At 39.3% G+C, this 20533-nt stretch overlaps 1 protein-coding gene across 4 annotated transcripts in view; it reads right to left on the bottom strand.

Annotated features, from left to right (window-relative positions):
• NUP153 (nucleoporin 153) overlaps positions 1–20533 on the bottom strand; it is a 46437-nt gene that overhangs the window by 13786 nt on the left and 12118 nt on the right. For 3 of the 4 annotated variants that reach the window (XR_005930810.1, XM_030041686.2, XM_041118296.1), the window contains exons 2-12: positions 16565–16778; positions 14113–14361; positions 12707–12846; positions 12496–12624; positions 10574–10690; positions 10407–10451; positions 10257–10310; positions 5610–5756; positions 4835–4887; positions 2237–2369; positions 740–877 (exon numbers count right to left, since the gene is read on the bottom strand). Coding sequence is in view for 3 of the 4 variants with exons in the window: in XM_030041686.2 (XP_029897546.1) it covers positions 740–877; positions 2237–2369; positions 4835–4887; positions 5610–5756; positions 10257–10310; positions 10407–10451; positions 10574–10690; positions 12496–12624; positions 12707–12846; positions 14113–14361; positions 16565–16778 (1419 nt within the window). In the remaining variant the exon portion in view is untranslated. The remainder of the gene's footprint in view (positions 1–739; positions 878–2236; positions 2370–4834; positions 4888–5609; positions 5757–10256; positions 10311–10406; positions 10452–10573; positions 10691–12495; positions 12625–12706; positions 12847–14112; positions 14362–16564; positions 16779–20533) is intronic. The other variant, XM_041118297.1, reaches the window with a different exon arrangement.

Below are 20533 nucleotides of genomic sequence, written 5' to 3'. Positions count from 1 at the left end.
ACTCTGGCAAAACAATAGCGGCTACCTGAATTCACTATCTCACAGACGTTCTGCAGTGAAGTTGGGAGATCTGATGTTTAATATTTATTTCTAATCCACAGATAAGAGTTATAATAAAAGAAAATGAAGCTTGCAAGTGAGCATATAGTACAGTATCATCAAAACCAAATCCCATAAACAAAGAGAAAAAAACCTGAGATGCTACTTAGATCTAAATATATTAAATATATGGAAAAGCAGACCAGGCAGCTTAAGAACCTTAAACTAACTCAGCTCAATTGTAGTCTGAGCTTCAGCAAATACCTCAACATGTTAAAGCAGATATCTGCTTCAAAACATACAAAAATATTTCAAGTACTCTAGAACAGATGAATGTTTATTTTACTGCAATAATATTCCAATTATTGCACCCTAGGCTCATATTCTGCAGTAGGCTTATACCATTAATGCTACCTCTAATTTAATAACTTAACCTCACATAAGATCCCAACAAAATCTCCATAGCATTTGAAGCAGTTATACACTTATGTTAACTAAAAATTTGCAAAGATGGACAGAGGCAGAATCAAAAACTTTATGCCTCCCCCCACCTCCACATTGGAATACAACCCTGATTTATTCAACAGCATATAAACTAATGTTGGTTAGTTTCATGAGCGCCACGGAAGAAGTTAACATGCAACAAAGCAGATGTATACTCATCCTAAAAAAGTATTCACAATATACAACAAAGACTTACCTTGTTCATCGCTGCTGTTGAAACAGAGCTTGGTGACGATGAGACACTACTACTGCCAAGAAAACTAAAGTTGAACGAAGGCAGCGATGCAGTACTGATGGGTAGGGGTACTTTCGGTAGTACTGGTTCCTCCACCTCCTACGTGTAAATTTTAATTGTTGTAAATTTTAATTTTTCACTTTCTTTTAAAAAGTTGTTAATTTTATTTTTTCTTTTTTACAAGACATACTACCTTCCCACCCTGTCTACCTTGATTTCTTAACAAAGTTAAATATAACAGAGAGATCTATAGATTACGACAAAGCAAGTTTTCAAAAGGAATTCAAACCTGCCCACCTCTGTCTGTCACATCATTTTAATTTATGGCAGGCCTGTGTCCATGTGATACTACATTCATCACCTGTCCAGTAAGAATACTGAATGTTAGCTCAAAACTGTTACCTGTGCAGAACAGAGGGGCACAGATCAGATTTTTTGTTTCCTGTACTTTAAAGATCTAGAGAAACATCACCCTTTCTAATTATCCTCTCATCTCTTCAATTAAGAGTACACTCTCAAGACAAATGAGAAAGTGTTCCTCTTGCAAAATTATGCAGGACAGCTGCCAAAGTTTCTGAAGTCACTGCTGCAGTGAACTTGGAAAAAGAAAATGTTTAAAGAAGTATATGGGTTCTTCAGAGTACTAAAACCCCCAAACCAAACGAAAGCACAAAATGTCAAAAAAGAAAGCCTGGCTAGCAGCATAGAAGATGATACTCTGGTAAATCTAGTTTATATCATGTATCAGGATAGAAATTTAAAACTCAGAAACCAGTGTACCTTAAAAACTTCTGGTCTTATCCTTGCCTTTTAAACTATTCGATTACCAAGATTAGATTAGTTAGGGCTTAATTGAGAATAGACAATCTAATCACAATTTGCATAACAGTACCAAGATCCACCCAGAAGTGACAAAGCAGAGATCTAAGTTGCTACTACAGAAATTTGATGTATCCTACAGCTTACATGTTTCACAGTTTTGATTTTACGAGCCTACTGGACTTCAACATTCAGACCATTTGTATTATAGAAACACTCTCCAGCATTTACTATTTCTTCATTTTGCATCAGCAAGAAGACTGATTTAAATTTTTTTATATTTAAGATCCAGTAGTAGGCAGCTTTATGTAACATCCATGCAGAAAAATAATCTTCAGGATAGTCATGACCATAAATACATACATATCTCCACCAAAATTCATTCATTCAATTGCTAGTGAGAAACTTTATAGTATGAAGCATCTCCAAGATAATACGACTAAAGATTTCAAAAATATGAACCCAAAGTTGAGGGACTTAAACAGATAAATAAATTAGAGCCTGCCCTGCAACCTGCAGCAAAAAACCCACAAAACTGAAGTGGCATTAATGTAAATTACTACGAGGCAGTAAAACTGGCATATCTAGCTAGCTACTTCAGTAATGTTAGTGAGAGCAATTAACCTAAGGGTCCCTTACCTGTTGTTCTTGTCCAGGTTTTGATATATAGTGTACTCCTCTTTCCCTTCTCATCTTGCCGCCACCACCCACTCCTCCTCCCGAGGACAGACCGTTGGATGCAGGAGTACCGAATGTGGGGTAGGTCAAATTGCTGGCACAGAATAATAGTACATAGGTTAAGGAAGGGGAGAGGGGAATAAAATCAACTTATCAACTAATTGTTTCAAGCTATTATAGCCACTATTAGCCCTAGAACTGACACCTAATCAGAATCAGGAACAACTGTTCCACAAGTTGCTAAGTGCTGGTAAATATCTGATGTTCTAAACAGCAAAAGCTGCGTTAGTAAGAGCAGCAATGAGAAGGACATACACAAGAAACAGTCACAACATCCATAAAGGAATGATGACTAAGCCAGAAGACCTGAAATAGAAGAACCGATTTAGATTGTTATTTTCTAATGTTTCCTTTTAATAGTCCAGACAGTGGAAATTTTGACTGCCAGTTCTCTGATTCTGTGATGAGCATGTATCTTTGCAGGGATATAAAAGAACAACTAAAAATACATAATGGGGGGGGGCGGGGCGGAGCGTGCGTGCATGCGCCTATGAAACACTGCCAACAGCTCTTATGGAATAGAGAGGCTTAAACTTGTGTGGCAAGCTAATACGGCAAAAGCTTCAGCAGCAGCTCTGGCTTTCCTGGGGCCATCAGCAGAAGCAGCAGAGGTGTTTGGGTGTGCCAACATTCCAGAAGTCTTTTCAGACATGAATACAGATCCCTTTTGTAAGGCATACAAAGGCATTTCTCTGTTCATCACAAAAGCCTAGATCCAAACCAGGAAGATTTCCTAATCCAACTGGGAAGGGAAAAAGAAAACAAAAACCAAAAAAACCCTCAAAACAAACAAACAAACACCCCCCCCCCCAAATCCACGCCACACCCCAAAACAGAAGTGAACTAGGGAATAACAACAATAAAAAGCAGTATGGCATCAGAATGAAGAATCCCTGGAAAAAATTACCATATCAAAGCTTATCCTGCAGGCAAGCAGTCAGTCATTACAAAAGTACATTTGATCACAGTGGAAGACACCAGGTCAAGCTTCCAGAAGACTGAAGAAGAGAATTGGTCTAAACTTGTCAGATACTTGCAAACAGTCTGCTTAGCACTGTAACCACTGAGAGGAAGCCAGATCCTTAAGGCCATATGCTCAAACTTTTCTCTAATCCAAACTGACAATCAATTCGAATTCTGAAAAAAAATCTTATGTCAAAATAGAGCTTTATTCAGACAATTATAGCCTGTCCATAATAGCCCATATTCCTCTTTTCTGTTAACACCTGTCAGCTTCTAAGGGGCAAAGACAGTTTTTTGTCTTCAAGTAAGTAAGTCCAATCTACAATTTTGACCCAGCTTTAAAAACTAAATAGCCTTTGGTAGGCTGAACAGAGAAGTACCAAAGTACTGCAGGTTAGCTGCACAAAGGGACTCTGGCCAGCTGCCCCTTATCAGTGTTGCGTTTCTGCTCCAGACAATGATACCCAACATACACTGGCTTTGTAAAAGAATTTTAAACCAAGGACCATCTACTCTACAGACAAAAGTATAACATAGCAGTAAAACTTGTGAACCAAATAAAAAGCAGTATCAGTCTTCTGAATCTCCCTTCTACGTGGAGAAGAAAGGAATTCTACCAAAGGCAATTTAGAACAGTTTGAAAACCCACAATTAAAACCTAACATCTGTTAGTACCTGTACCAAAACCTTAGAGCCCATCTCTTACACCCCTGAGAAGGTCGTTGCTGTGAAGTCAAACTATTAGATGCCAAAACAAAGGGTTGGTTTGGGGTTTTTTTGCAAGCCGAAGAATGCCCAAGGCAACATAAGAATTGTTTGGAAGATGAACAGAGACAACAAATATGATTCCTTCCTACTGTTCTTTGAAAGGGACGAATCCTCCAAAAAAGGTATCCTTTGAATGCAAAGTGTCTTAATTCAAGCATTACCCAAAAGACTAGTTGCCCATAAGGGAGAGCCATCAATATTATCTGGAGGTGAAGTCATTTTATCTAAATCAAGCAAACAGTGTAATGCAAGACAATCTCCTCAAGAAGAAATATAATTAACAACTCTCCTGGAATTTTGTGTTTTAGAGACAAGTTGGCATTTGGCCTCAGATGATTCTAAAGGGCTCCTGTTTTTCATGCAAACTCACAGAGCAGACAAGTGACTTTGCCATGAAAGGAGCATTAAAAAAATTATCTTCCTCCAGGTTTTTGCTTTTTTAAAAAAAAACTAAAAATTAAATATACTCCTGAACTGTAAGTCACTTCACCTTATAAAGAATCTTTCAGAAAGAATAATTCCTTTAGGACAAAGCTTTCAGACTCCAAGCAATTAAATAATCAGCTGAAACTAATAGCTCCCCCCCAAATGAACATCAAGATGCACAAATGATTAAACTCTCTAATAATACAATTTTTTCACTGTATTTTCCATTCCCTTACTGAGAACTGTTACTGCCCTTCCAAAAGAAGAGAGGCATGCAGACTGTAGTGACAAAGGAGAGAGCTTTCTTCTTTCAAGTGTTCTAAATGAATAGACTTCTCATACCTTTCAGATGGTTTTACTTGCTGTTCTGCAGGAAAACTCTTCTCTCTCATGCCCTGCAAGTTAAGTTCGATTTATTTCAAGATTTATCTGATTGCATTTATAAACTATACACAAAGCGAAGACAACCAATCACACATGTTTTGTATTGGTTTTTTTTATTTGTACCGCTAAATATACCTCATCTACTTAATATTGTTCCCTAACCGCTATGACTATCCACTTTGATCTCTGGCCTAAAAATCCCATAGATTTAACACCTGGTAATTTTTACATTCAGATTGATACTGGAACCATGGCTGGTTTTTTTCTGAAAGAGATACCAATCTTGTTTTAAGGAAGGTTTATCAGGGACTCCATCTACACCAAAGTGATCATAATGGGTAATTGTCAGAAATCTCACTCGGAGCCCATAGCTCACCTGAAAGAGTTTATACATAACGTCAGCATGTTCCATCAGTTACAACTTTGTGTACAGGAGCATACAAAAAGGAAAGTGTTGTTTCTGTATTTTAACATTCTTTCACTGAGAACAGCCTGACCCAATAGCACATTATCACGTTCTGAAAATAACCACCAGCCACTTACTGTTCCAAAAATAAAATTAAACCCGTAAAACCTCAAGGTACCTCTTTCACAATGGTTCCCACTGTCTTAATGCTTACCTCAAACATACTATCAGTACTCTGCCAAGAAAGAGCACCTTACTAGAATAATTGGTTACAGACAATCCAAGGCTGTAAAAAGCAGGCAGATAATGACCAGAAAATTTACTTACTTTGTGCTTTACATCTAGCCTCTGGTGAATTTTGCTAGAATCAGTAGCTGGAGTCAGAGACGGTTTAAAATACTGGGTCCGACTCACTGACAGAGAGATTGCCTTTGGTGTCACGAGTTTCTGGACAGGTGGATGCTGCGATTCCATCTTTGAAAGAAAAGCAGCAATCAATTTATCCTTGCACCCGCCCAAATTACCACAGCATCTACTGATGAAAAAAGTTACGGAACTATAAACCTCCCATCAATCTCAGTACCCAGTGAAAATTATTTGGAAGTGTTGAAAGCATTTAGCTTACAGAGGGAAATCACCAGAAAACCAGTTATGAAATCCAAAAAGCTACAGAAGTAGCCAAAGTCTGACTGAATCCTATTTCAGAATTTGGCAGTTAACTTCATAGACAAAATAATTCATGTTACTATAATCAAAATAACTCATGTTATTATAATATGGTCCCATTTTTTCGTCTCCTCTGCCCACATTGTGGTATTATTTCTACTGGCTTAACCCATTAATTTAACATTCAAAGTGTTAAGCAGCTAATTATACAGGCTTCCGGGTTTCATTTTTCCTACATTTTCCTCCTTTGAAGTTACACTTCCAAAAAAAAAAAAAAAAAAGTTGCAAAACAATTTTGAAATAGTCTCATTCATTAATATATGTTCCAATGTTTTAGATTTGCATTAGATGCACTTAAAAGTACTGGTTTGACTTTCCTTGTCAAAGCATTTTCAGAGTTAATTTTTAGCAGAAAGCACTGTACATTCTGCAAAACTGACTTAACTGAATTGTGAAACAAGAAAGACCCCAAAAGGCTACAAGATTTACCAAAGGCTCCATCTGCAGTCTTAAGGAGAATCAGACTTAGGATGCATTCTATTATTTAAATTAGTAGCAGCAGAAAACTGTGTTTACAATGCAGCTTTAATTCCACAGCATCTCCCAACTCTTGGTAATAAAATTCATGCTGTACTATCTATAAAGTGAATAAAAGTACTTCTTTCTAAAAATTATTACACTCATTTTGAAACCTTGAGTAAAATGATGTTTATCTAAGTTCACAAACCTGTTTTGTGTGAAGGATGGTCCATTGCTGTTTTTAAATGTAAACAGAATAGAATTGGAATCAGAATAGAATAGTTGAGTTGGAATGGACCTACAACAATCATCTAGTCCAACTGCCTGACCACTTCAGGGCTGACCAGAAGTTAAAGCATGTCGTTCAGGGCATTGTCCGAATGCCTCGTAAACACTGACAAGCTTAGGGCATCAAGCACCTCTCCAGGAAGCCTGTTCCAGCGTTTGACCTCCCTCGCGGTAAAGAAATGCTTCCTAACGCCCAGTGTAAACCTCCCCTGACACAGATTTGAACCATTCCCAGGCATCCTGTCACTGGATCCCAAGCAGGAGAGCTCAGCACCTCCCTCTCCACGTCCCCTCCTCAGGAAGCCGCAGAGAGCAATGGGGTCGCCCCTCGGCCTCCTTCTCTCCAAACTAGACAAGCCCAAAGTCCTCAGCCGCTCCTCACAGGACATGCCTTCCAGCCCCGTCACCAGCGTTGTTGTCCTCCTCTGGACACATTCAAGGACCTCCACATCCTTCTTAAATTGTGGGGCCCAGCACTGCAGACCGTACTCAAGGTGAGGCCGCACCAGTGGTGAATACAGCGGGATAATCCCCTCTTTTGACCGGCCGGTCACGCTGTGTTTGATGCCCCCCAGGACGGGGTTTGCCCTCCTGGCTCCCAGGGCACACTGCTGGCTCCCATTGAGCCTGCTGTCAAACCAGCACCCCCAGATCCCTTTCTGCAGGGCTGCTCTACCAGCCACTCCTCTCCCAATTTATACTCGTGCCCAGCGTTACTCCGTCCCAGGTGCAGAATTGTGGAATAGTTTGGGTTGGAAGGAACCTTTAAAGGTCATCTAGTCCGATCCCCCTGCAATGAGCAGGGACATCTTCAACTAGATCAGGTTGCTCAGAACTCTCTCCAACATGACCTTGAACCAGGGAAGGGGCATCTACTACCTCTCTGGGCAACCAACCTGTTCCAGTGTTTCACCACCCTCATCGTAAAAAATTTCTTCCTTATATCTAGTCTGGATCTACCCTCTTTTAGTTTAAAACCATTACCCCTTGTCCTATCGCTACAGACTCTGCTAAAAGTTTGTCCCCATCTTTCTTATAAGCCCCAGTTAAGTACTGAAAGGCCGCAATTAAGGTGTCCCCGGAGCCTTCTCTTCTCCAGGATGAACAACCCCAACTCTCTCAGCCTTTCCTCACAGGAGAGGTGTTCCATCCCTCTGACCATTTTTGTGGCCCACCTCTGGACCTGCTCCAACAGGTCCATGTCTTTCCTGTACAAGGACTCCAGAGCTGGACGCAGTACTGCAGGTGGGGTCTCACCAGAGCGGAGTAGATGGGCAGAATCACCTCCCTCGACCTGCTGGTCATGTTTGTTGTTATGGCAGCCCAGGATACGGTTGGCTTTCTGGGCTGTGAGTGCACATTGCCGGCTCATGTCCAGCTTCTCATCCACCAGTACCCCCAAGTCCTCCTCCGCAGGGCTGCTCTCAATCCCTTCATCCCCCAGCCTGTATTGACACTGGGGGTTGCCCCGACCCAGATGCAGGACCTTGCACTTGGCCTTGTTGAACCTCAGGAGGTTCACATGGGCCCACTTCTCAACCTTGTCCAGGTCCCTCTGGATGGCATCCCATCCCTCAGGCGTGTCAACCGCACCACTCAGCTTGGTTTCTTCTGCAGACTTGCTGAGGGTGCACTTGATCCCACTGTCTTATGTTACTGATGAAGACCCAGCATTTGCTTTTGTTCAATTTCATGCCATTGATGACTGCCCAACACTCCAATCTATCTAGATCCCTCTGCAAGGCCTCTTGTCCGTCAAGAGAGTCCACAGCACCTCCCAGTTTCCTATTATCAGCAAACCTGCTAATGGTGCATTCAACTCCTGCCTCCAGATCATTGATAACAATATTGAACAGAACTGGCCCTAGAATTGAACACTGAAGAACACCGCTGGTGACCGGTCGCCAGCCAGGTGTAGCCCCATTCACTGCAACCCCTTGCACTCTGCCATTCAGCCAGTTCTTCACCCAGCACACTATGTACCCGCTCATCCCGCAGTTGTCCAGAAGGATGGGGTCAGGGACAGTATCAAAAGCCTTACTAAATTCCAGAGAACTACATCTGCTGCCTTCCCTTCACCCACTAGGTAGGTGACCTTATTGTAGAAGGGTATCAAATTAGTTAGGAATGTACAATGAAAAAAATAAAAGTCACCCAGTCAGATGTTTAATACACTAAGAGCTATTCTGTCTGCTGCAGATCCTTGAAACAAGAAAAATACCACAAAAAATACCTGCAAAAGGTTTGCCTGAGTGCTCAAGTGTTCTGTCAACCATACGTTTGCTTTAGCAGGAAAACATACAACCATCTCCTTGGCACACTCAACCCTCTCCTCCCCTTCTCATCAAGGGCTACCCTTCCCCTGCCAAACTTTATGAATTCTAGTATTATGAACAGACAATTTCTCTACTTTTACCCAGTGACAGCTGTGTGCAACATTCACTTTCTAACTGACGTCAGGCTCTATGCTGGAAATCTGGTAGATCTTTCTTAATGCCTCATCACAGGTGTAGTCCCATGATTTAACTAAGAATCCATAACAGCTTTGTTTTCAATTATTTGGATAATATTTATGGTAAAGAAATTACAAGAATGTTGAAAAGTAGAGCATGTAATTTAGCCTATGGCGAAAGACGGTACAGAAAATCCAAGATGTTTGTAAACTCTGAAGTGACTGTAAAATTAATTGTACTTCTAATCAAGAGATTAGCATAGAAACTTCTTGAGACATTCTGTCCATTTTCTCATTAAAACAGCAGATGAAGTTTGCATGGAGGAAAAACCACACTTTTGTTCCTTTGGTTGCCCGATCTTAAAGTGGCCTTTTGTGGGCTTTACAATTTAATAAGCTCAATGATACACCAAATTAAAGTGATTAAAAAACATTACTAGTTTTAATTTTTTTTTTTAACAAAAATGAAGGAAATAATGATTTACCACAGCATTATCACCAATTCAGTGCTACCTCCAAATAGGAATTTAGGAACATGAGGTTACAGAAGTGACAACATTTAACAATTTTCCTTCTCCTTACCTTGAGCAGTAATAAAAAACATAAGTATTATTTTTCTGCTCGAAATGAACATGGAAATCTGCACAAGGTCTGTATAATCATTCAATCAATATTTTTCTATTTCTGATCGTTTCTGCAAGACAAAGCTTTCCTAAACAAAAAGATTAACATGCAACTTAACCCCAAGTTGCAGGACAAGATAAAACTACTTTGTGTGTTCTAGAGGTGTTGTTCTTGATTGACATAACAAGACACTATCACATAAAGATAACATCATTCTTAACCTGAGTAATCTTCTAATTCATCTAATATGGGTAGAAAAGATATTTTTAGCAATTTCCACACAGCCAAGACAGCTATAATTCACACAGTGCTAATATTAATTTGAAATCATATGTATGCTGTCATTGAGGTTTGTGACTTTTCTTCTAATAGCTATAAAGCATAGAAAGTTATCTATCTCAGCTTAAGATGTTACTGGTTCTTACCTGTTTTCGTTTGGATTGGAAGCTAGTAATATTCAGCACACTCCTGTCCACAGGCTAAAGGGGAAAAAAAGCCTAAATATTAGAGGATGATTTTTTTCCTAAGAGAGGGTTCCACCCAACAAAAACATGGGGGTTTTGTGATCAACTTACAGAAGACAGTGGACTAGAAACAGAAGACGGAATTCTTTTAGCATCCTGTTGAAAAAACAGTGCAATAAATTAAACTGGACACTACATAAGGAATATCTTCATCCTAAACTGGCACATTTACTATGTTTTTCAAACACATGAAATAAAACAAAAGGAGTGCCATTTACCGCCAAAGGACTTGACATCTTCTCCAACGACTGCAAGATGCGCCGCGCTGTGGAGCTTGTCACACCATAGGATTGCACATTTGCTTGTTTAGCTTTCATTTGTCTTCTTACTGGTGGCTGAAAAATTAGCATTGCAAATGTTATGATGCTTGATTTTGAATTAAACGTGTGTATTTTATGCTCTACGGCTACACTGATGATATAACCAATACTCTCATGATGACAGAGAAAAATGCACTCACTGGGCATTCAAGCCATGAAGAAAATATACTCTACTGACTTTATAGAAGTTTAAGTGGGGCCCCACACATCTTACTTACAGGATGAAGCAACAAAAGAAATACTTAAATGTAAAAGGTCATAAAAGGTAAGATGTTAGGCCTGTCAGGTCTCTGAACCAGTAATCAGGAAAACAGAACTTCAGCAAAGGCTTGTGCTGCAGAAAGTACTTTCAGTAACAAAACAGATCTCAGAGTTTCATGATGGTGTAAGCGTACCATCTTAAAACCAATGTGTACAATCATCTAGGAATTTCTAGTTTTACTTCTCTCGTTTCCTCCCTTCCCCCAAGATTACAGTTGATTGCAGAAAGATCCGATTTGAACTGTAACAGTTCTAAACATATTACACTGAAAAAGTAAACTGTTTTATTTGCACCACATGACTTTGAATGTAATTAAAAAAAAACTTCTTTCAGTGTGACTTTTTTTGGTTTTTAAATCATGTTAAACGCCTCATGTAACCACATCATGCTTACCACGCTGCTATGTGAAGACAGGAAGCAGACCATACAGCATGTGAAAAACACAAGCAAGACTCACTGCAATCCACACCACGCAGCAACAAGCAAGCTAGTCTCTCCTTTAAAAGCCTAGTATTTTGGCTCCTCTTTTCAGCATAATCCACATTTATTTTGTAAAAAATAAAAACAGCTGAGCAAAGAGGGCTCCTAGCTTACTTACAGGAAGTTTTGAGCATTCTGAAGTTTGATTTAACACCAAGTCAGAACAAACCACAAGTTTTCAAGGTTTCCCGTAAGTCAGGAACTTGTAGGTCCCCTTGTTTCATGGTAGAAATGGACTGCTACAATAGGTCCAGCAAACTCTTATTTCTAGTTCCTTAAATAAAGTTGCTTTTGACTTTTATCTTTTAATTTTTTTTAAATAAAGGTCATTTTTATTTAAACACATTCCAACCGAACCAGATTTTATTGACTTCCTTTTAGATTCAACTCCAGCTATTGAGAGTTGTCAGCATTTTTAATTTGCTGGTTCATTTTAGAACACAAAGAACTCTTAGGGATAAGTAACTCTTTTCAAGAGCTATCTGAATGATACCAAAATAGAAAGCATTTTATTGTTTATCCTGAGATTGCATTTAGGACTGCACGCCTCCCTGTAGGTAACAGAGGAGCAAAGGATCAGCAAAGTTGCCTTTTAGACACTACTATAGTAAAGAGTGCACAGTTTTATACAATATATTGATAGCATGAGTGTAGGCACGCTTGTGAAAGATCTACAGACAAGTATCAGGCAGGTAGCTTTTGCTACTGCTAACACAAGTTTTCAAAGTTATGCCATCATTGTTCTTATTTACGTGTTATTTTAACATAATACAGAGGCAGACAATGGCAGAACATGGAATTTTTTGAAAGACTTAACAACAGAGGAAATCCCAACTACAAACAATTAGGCAGAATCTAAGATGCTACTGTCATTCTTGTGCATTATGACAAGCATTTCTACGTAAACTGTTAAAAAAGAACTTACACAGAAATTGTTCTTTTCTACTCTTGTAGGCTGAGGGGGCAAAATAGGAACTGTTGCCATGTTTTCAGCTCCTTGCTCACAGCTCTTCTGGCAGCGCTATCCCTTCTGTATTTCAATTACATTTTCTCCCGCACTGCACTACTATTCTCATACCTGATAAGGAGCAAGTCGCGCTTTTGTCTCCCTTGCTGCTGCAGCTGCACCACCGTAAGTGGTCTTTCCAGGGTAAAATGGAGAATCCCCAAGCTGGCTCGTCTTAAAGACAGAAGTGTTTCCCAGTGACTACAGAAAGGTATTACAATAAGTGGTTAGTAAAATGGCTACACATTCAAATTGATTAAAATTAATACTGTGCAGTACTTACAGGAGAGGGAGATCCAAAAGCAGATAAATTGAATGCAGGTTTTTTAGAGCTAGCTGCAGGATGCTGTGAGAGGGAATGAGATCTTTCAGCCTCTGTGGACCAGAGCAGTGGTGCTGAAGTATTTTTTGAAACTGTGATATCTGCCAAAACGACACATGCTATAGGTAAATGCCTTGTGTACATAGAGAACTTTAATACAGAAAATTAAGTCTTACAGAATGAAAAAGTCTCCTAACACTCATTTCTCCAACAATCTTAATCTTCAGAGTTCTTCAAACAGATCAATTTCACATATGGTATGAAAACCAAGTATAAACTCTGAACTTGAAATCTGTTCACAGAACTGCAAATACATTACCTTTCAGTAATCTTTCAAAAGCATGCACAACAAGTTAATAGTATGCTTCTAATGTAGTGCAATTTTATTTTTGTTTCTTTCATGGTAAAATAAAAGGGAACTGTATAAACACTGGTGCATCTAAAATTATAAAAGTTTTTCTTATGTTGGTAAAACATAGGAGTCAGAGGCCAGCATAGGTCAGAATTGCACAGGTTTTAAACCTGAAAAATCCCCCAAAGGCTGAAATAGCAGAGTTAATGACCTATTTTCCATGCATGTTTTATAGAGACACACCAGAAAGCTCTAGTGAACTCAGGTTATATTGCTAAACCCTGGCAACAACTACTGCGAATTGTAAAAATATGTTCTCCAGAGAACTTGCTGAGCATGCCTCAATCCCTGTTTATATGGGGGACTAGAAAAAGCTGCAAACCTTCTGTTTGCCCTTTCTCAGTGAGATCACCTAGGTCCCCACCTACATCAGTACAATGTTTATTTTTTTTACTTTAAAATGGTGTACATTCCTTACTGAATTCAGCAAAAGACATGGCAGTATTGACAACTGATGCCTTCTACCAAGAAAGGCCAAAAGAGCAGCCCAAAACTTATTCAGTCAGACTAGTTCCTTTATTGACTCCTGGTGAGAACACAGGAAAACTTCTCGTGTTTCTATTTGTCACCTGTATTTATTCACATTTAACCAGCTGTCAGTTAGATACTCTGAGTGAGTCTTCCTTCTAGGCAATCAACCTAGCTGTCAAGCTACAGCAACAGTCATCTTCAGTTCCTATTATCCCAGTTCAAGATTTAGAGATAACCTAGCTAAAAGTGTGATTATCAGCACCGATTCTTTGTAACATCAGGGTCTCATAAATGTATTCCAAAGCATGGTTCTATCAAAAAGGTGACAGGATTATATATTTCTAAAATACGAAAAATTAAATTTAGTTCTAACATCCAAAGCTGACATTCACCTATTTTATTTACTAAGATGATGTGAAATATTAAAGAACGCAAAGTACTTCATGTTACCAAAAAAAATCAATTAAGAGAACATGAAAGCTACCTTTATCAGATGCTCTAGAGGAGAAGCCACTAGTTGTTGAGATGTTATCATCATCATGCTGAGAGGTAGAATCTTTTATTTCTTTTACAAGAGACAGTCCAGGACTGCCAATGCCAAGTGAAGAAGATGTAGAGGGCTGACAATGTGGTACTGGGGAATCCAACACGGTACAGTTCAAATGGCTCCGATGAAGAGAGGGCCTTGTTAACACATCTGAGAAGTTCAATGCAGATCTACTTGTGGATGGTTCTAAACAAGAACAGGGAGACAATTAGCTTTCTTATAGGCAAGCTCACAGAAGCCAAAACCTGTTTTCTATCAACAGTCATGCTATTGCCAAGTTCTAAGCACAAAAATAGAGAAGCCGAATTTAACTTCTTCCTCACCCAGATAGGGTTTCATCTAACTGTCTGATTACAACAGCAACACTGCTTGCTAAGTATTAATGTCACATTAAGAAGTAGTTAATGATGAGGTTTTACAACACCAAATTCTGACCCCATGCTCAAGTGCTTTAACACTGGGTCTTTGACTAAATAAAACATGTATAAATTCCTTCTTCTGCAGATAAAGCTTGCAATAAGCTTTCCAAACTTCGAGATTACATGGCAAGTTACAGACAACTCTGCAGTTTATATAATCTTGTAAAAAGATGATGTTAATCTGAATACATAACATGAAAATGCGTATTTGCAGAGATTTTGGGTGGGTTGGTTTGTTTTGGTGTTATCGTCGTCATCCTCCCTCCTAAATTCTACCATATCAGGTCATACTACAGGCAAAACATTATCTCCTACCCATTCACTTTTGAGGTTTTGGCACTAAGGACAAGCAAGTGTTGTGGCCTCAGTTGCACAATGGGCATTTTTTCTTCATGAACCAAAGGGTTTGTAAACACTGCCAGTGTCCTGCAAGAGGTGGTCTTACAGCTCCAACTTGCCACACAAACAGAACAGCTATTAATGGGTATCTTGCCTGATATCTGGCTAAGTCCACAGTCTCTCCCAGGAATTCTGGGTATGAACATGATTTTGAGTCATCATCCTCTTGATATTTGCACTGAAGCTTAAACTAGCTAGTTCAATCTTCATAACCACCACAGTACTAGTAATTAGTTCTCCAAAGCACTGGTAGATTTTTAGGACTGTCTTGTTTGAGATAAAGAAAGCGTTATCAGGCTGAAGGCTGGCCAAGCAAAGGAATACAGGCTCTAGCACATTGGTATCTCAGAGCTGAAGAAACAGTTTTTCTAAAATTAAAATAGTAATAATAATAAAAAAAAATCTTATTAACTATAGCAACATCCACAGACTGCAACACAAGCTACTAAAAAGGTTCCGGGTGTCCATCTGCTCCTGATTTCTTGGAGCTAGAAAGCTTGCCATGCAGCTGTTCTTATTGAAAGGTCCTTTCACACAGTTCTTCAGGAAAGCCAACACATGTTCCTCATTCATGAAGACCTTCTCTATTCCTTTATCCAAACTTATTCTCAAGCTAAAGCTACACAGAAAGCAATAAAGCTCCTTATTTATAATTACATTACATTGGTGACAAAGGTATTTCCTCATTATTTTTCATTTTGCCAACAGAAGCAACTGACTTTCCACACAGATGGTTATGTACATGTGCTCAGACTAAACTTCTCTCCTTATTAAAAATTAAGTACCACAAACCTACTAATTTAAGAGAAACTCAAACGAGAGCATATGCAAACTTACAGAGGAGAACTACAGAAACAGTGAGAGGCATAGATATAAAATACAGATTAATCTTTTATACAGTAAAGTAAGGGGTTGCAAAGTTCTTTGCCAAGGGTCCAAATAGGTTTTCAAAGACCCCACACTAGCCATGCACATAGCTTAATGTTACCAAATATTTAGAAAAGAATAATGTCATAAACCAAGTTCCCCAGCTCTCCATTAAACTAACAAGGAACCTTACTAAATGGATTGAAGAAGCCCAAAGGAGAAAAAAAAAATCAGGACATGAGAAGGAATTTTCCTCTGGCATTCTAGCATCTGGTCTTTTGTTTTGAGGACAGCAAAACAAATTAATGTTTTTATTACCTTAGGCAATTAGATAGACTTGCATTCCAGACCTTTTAAAAAGAAAATGTAACACAGCACTCTTGCAAATGAATAGTATCAATAGTTTGCACCTGGCTAATTGACTACCTGAAGTTAACTGATGACTTCCAAGAGCTGTAAGACAACCTCCAGTATGTTTCACAATTACATTTACAGTTTAAAGCCAAGACAGTTTCACAAACAGTTGTTGGGGGTTTTTTTGTTAGTTTGGGGGAAGGGGCATTTTGGTTTTGTTTTGTGTGTTGTTTTTTTTTTTTTAATTCTGTCAAAATGCTCCTTCCAGCTTCCCTTAGAAATTTAGATTCAAAACTACAAATCTGTGGATAAATACAGATGGCCAGAATACTAAATGATTTTTCACATACCTTCTAAATTAATTCTTGCTGATTCAGGCGTGACTCTCCCATCAATCACTATGGTATCTTCATTTGCATAATCATGGTGATAGTTTACTGGACTCTCTTCCTGGTTTGTAGATTCATTTGTATCTACACATTCATCTTCACTTTTATTGAAATACTTCTGCAGCCATCCTGGTACAATGTTTTTCACTGATTCTGTCACTCTGCTAATGATTCCCTGCTTGAAAAAAGAAAAAACACCACTTGTTAATTACAGAAACACAGTCAACAGCACACAATGGGATGCAACGTTGCACAGACCTTGAAGACATGACATTAGATAGCAAATATCCAGGTCAAGAATAAGATAGAGGGGGTTGATCCTTGACATAGGATCTCTATACTTCTGGGACACGCACGACAAAAATTCACCTAACATTGATTTACCACTAACCTATCAGTTTCTGCACTTCCCAGTGACCTTGGCAATGTTCAAAATTCAAATTTCAGCCAAAGTTCAGCAGAGGCTTGTCAAGTCACAAGGTCATCAGGAAATTCTATTTCTAACTAACACCTGATTATACATACTTTTTTGAAGGATGACTCCTCTTAAACACCTTTACTTGAAAAAACACCAAAAACAGAAGGTCAGCAATTATCTACAGTGATAGTGATGACCATAACAGCTGCTAAAATCAGTGAACTCAAGTATTTCTAATGCTGAGCTGTAGTAACAACGTGTATCAAAACAACCACTGTTATGCTCTGAACAGGGTATCCTGAAAGAAATCCTGGAAGAAACAGCTATAGTTGCGTAACAGATGCGTCACTACAGGACTGTTAAATAGATTCATTTTGATCAAATTTCATTTCATGGTATGTTAAAGTTTTAGGTCTCCAAACCTTAATATTCTGCGATTACTGAATACATAAAAGCCATTTCCATTTTTACATTTACCAATTATTTGCAATGCTTACATTCCACATTTAATAAATATTTATTTACCCTTTTTTTTAGGCAGTCACTTGTTCCCCATCATGCCCTCAAAATTTCGACACACCTTCCTGTCAAATCTCAACCCCGCGCAGCAGATCACTTGCAACATGGAGCTCCTTCCCTCTTACACTGACTGCAGCCACAGAACCAGCTGCTAAACTCTGCAAGCTGCAAGCAAATGTGAAAGCTAACCCAGCAATTTCAACACTTTGGAAAATGAAAAGTAACAAGAGTTAAACAGATTTCTGTTGAACTCCATTGTCAGTCGCTAACACATGTACCAAAGGCTCTGGCAAGGTACTTTGATATTTTTCCAGGTTTAGGCAACAAAATTTTCTAGTCAAAATTATTATTCAGGTGTAGAATATTGAGAATATTCTTTAAACATATAATCGTTACAGCCTAGTAAACAATTCTGAAACAAGAGCTCTGCTGTATTCAACTTTGTTAGAAAATTTAGCACACAAATGAAAAAAGAAGCCTGTATCACTTATTCAAGTCTTTCATACACAATAATGCAAACACCAACTTACAGGAGTTATAAACAAATTAGACACCCTTGAATCTGGACTCAAGAGGGGGGTGGGGAAAGAGGAGGAAGGGAAGGTAGAAAACAAAAAGCCTTTTCACAGAAAGAAAGTCATCTTAATTTACAATTTGGCATTTTTCATACCGATCTGGAATTTAATCTTGTACTTGCACGAAGACAGAATAAATCTCCAGGGACAGTTTAAACCAGACAGAATACAGTGTAATAAACACATCCATCACAATTACCACACTAAGATGCACACAAGTATGCCATGCTCAGGATGTTGCTGCTATTCTACATAAATACTAAGCCTCAGCTTTCCAACAAAAACTAACTGCATGTAATACCAGAGTTCACAAACAGTTCGGTGCACAGTACCAGCAAAGAGGCAGTCCCTACTCTATCCCTAGCCCCTCACGTCCACCTTTCCCTGTCACACGCTGACCCCCCTTTTTAGGGCAAGTATTTTGCTGCTATGAATAAAAGTGTATCAGGAACTCACAGGAGTTAAAATTTGCCCACATGAGCAAATGGTCAGGACACTAACAGCATCCAAGGCAATGCTCTTTCCAAAAAGCTAAGCACTACTGCACTCAGTATTGCTAGTGTTTCTCCATCAGAGAATAGATATTATTGGCCATAAAAATAGGCCTATATGATTCTCTTGCTGAAGAAATCCTCCCAGGACTGAAAGCTACCTAAGACTCAAGATGGAAGAAGTCATAGGCATCCAGAAGAGTAAACACCCAATCATTAGTAATCCAAATGAGTAACTGGAGAATCTAGCTAATAATGAACCAAGATGACATTTTACCATTCATATCTCAAACCAGACTGGTTTGACTCTTTGTTGCATATGGCAGCCTTGCTAGCGTTCTCCACATCATCAGCACTTTAAGACGGAGTAACACAGGGTAACTTCCCAAACCCATCCAGGAGCTGGAACTCACTCAGTGCAGCCGTACTGTAGCAAGTACTAATAGCCTGCTCCATCTGGCTTAGGCACAGTGGAAGACAAGAAGCATAGTTTTATGCTCCAGGATACTGCTGGCTTAGTGACAAAGCAAGGAAAAGCAAATACACAGAAATGCACCTCCATTTTCTGTCTGTAAAATGAAAATATTGTTTAAAGGCACTGTGAAAGAGCTATGAAGGCATTATGAACGAGCCATCATCAAACACAGATCTTGCTAAAAAAACCCACCTCCCCCCTAAAAGTAAGCCACATATCCCAGGTATGCCCATTCACATACACACACCAAAAAAAGCCCCAACCAAACAAAAAAAACCCCACACCACCAAAAAACCAACAACCACCCAAGAAAATGAAAATTTCCTTATGGCATCTCCTACCTGCCCATCACAGCTGAAAGCCGATCAATAAAGCACCACAGCTGGATTCCCGTCCAAGTCAGGCAGTTGAGGTACCACTGACCAGCTACACTTTTTAACATGCACACTTCGTATTCTTGCCAGGACATTTCAGCAAAGTATCATGCCTTACACTCTCTTTAAAGCTGGCATTTTAATCTTACCCTAATTTTTAGTTTTCTTACTCTTCAGCTTCAGCACATGTGTTTGAACATCCTTTCCCTCTCCCTGCACATGCAACACAAGCCTACCCTGTCAGCAGCAGAGCACTCTCTTGTGCTCCTGTGCCACCAGCTCTGTACTTTGCCCATCCCAGGTTCCCTGGCACTACCATCTCCCCACACAGGCATCATTAATCCTTCTAGAAGGCTGACAAGGATACCGCACATCTCATTGATGCAAACAGATCTTCAGAGGTGAAATACAAAAGACATGGCACAAGACAACTCTAACAGTCTTACTCCTCCAGCAAAATCTGAATGGACTGCTCCGATCACAATCTCCTCATGCCACAATTATGTACTCGTCCCTTCCTGAACACCTTCATTCACTACAGCTACACCAAACACGCTACTGCACAAAACCCCTTCTAGTTCCCAACCCCAGGCTGGGAGCAGAGGAAGCAGCACTGGCACGCAGCTTTAATGCTCATAACTCCTCATTTCTACAGGCCACAGAGGCACCAAGCTTAATATCATGAAAGGGCAGAAGATGCCATGGGGCAATCCTGACTGAGCGTAGCAGCATTTTAGTGAGTGAATGTGTTTTAGTCCTTAACTGACTGATTTCAGCAGTTTGAGAGCTGCTGTCAGTACCAACAGTTGTCTGCTCATCTTAAATGCACTCATACTCTAGTCTTATCCTAAAATATCAGCAGGAAAGCAGAATAAAACAAACAAAATCCACTGAAAAGATCCAGTAGCTTGGGAATAGATATTTACAACAGTTTTCAAATTCTGTGCATCACCCTAATTGTCTACAGCTCCACTAGATATATCTATGTAGATAAACACCACAGCAACAGTAACTACAGTTACAGTTACTGAAGGCATATTGCCTTGAGATGCAACTCTAAGCAAAAGATATGTAGGTA

Source organism: Aquila chrysaetos, chromosome 18, assembly GCF_900496995.4.
Source record: "Aquila chrysaetos chrysaetos chromosome 18, bAquChr1.4, whole genome shotgun sequence".
Classification (NCBI taxonomy): Eukaryota; Metazoa; Chordata; class Aves; order Accipitriformes; family Accipitridae; genus Aquila; species Aquila chrysaetos.
Note: the sequence above shows the minus strand (reverse complement) of the source record. Positions and strands in the feature narration are given on the sequence as shown.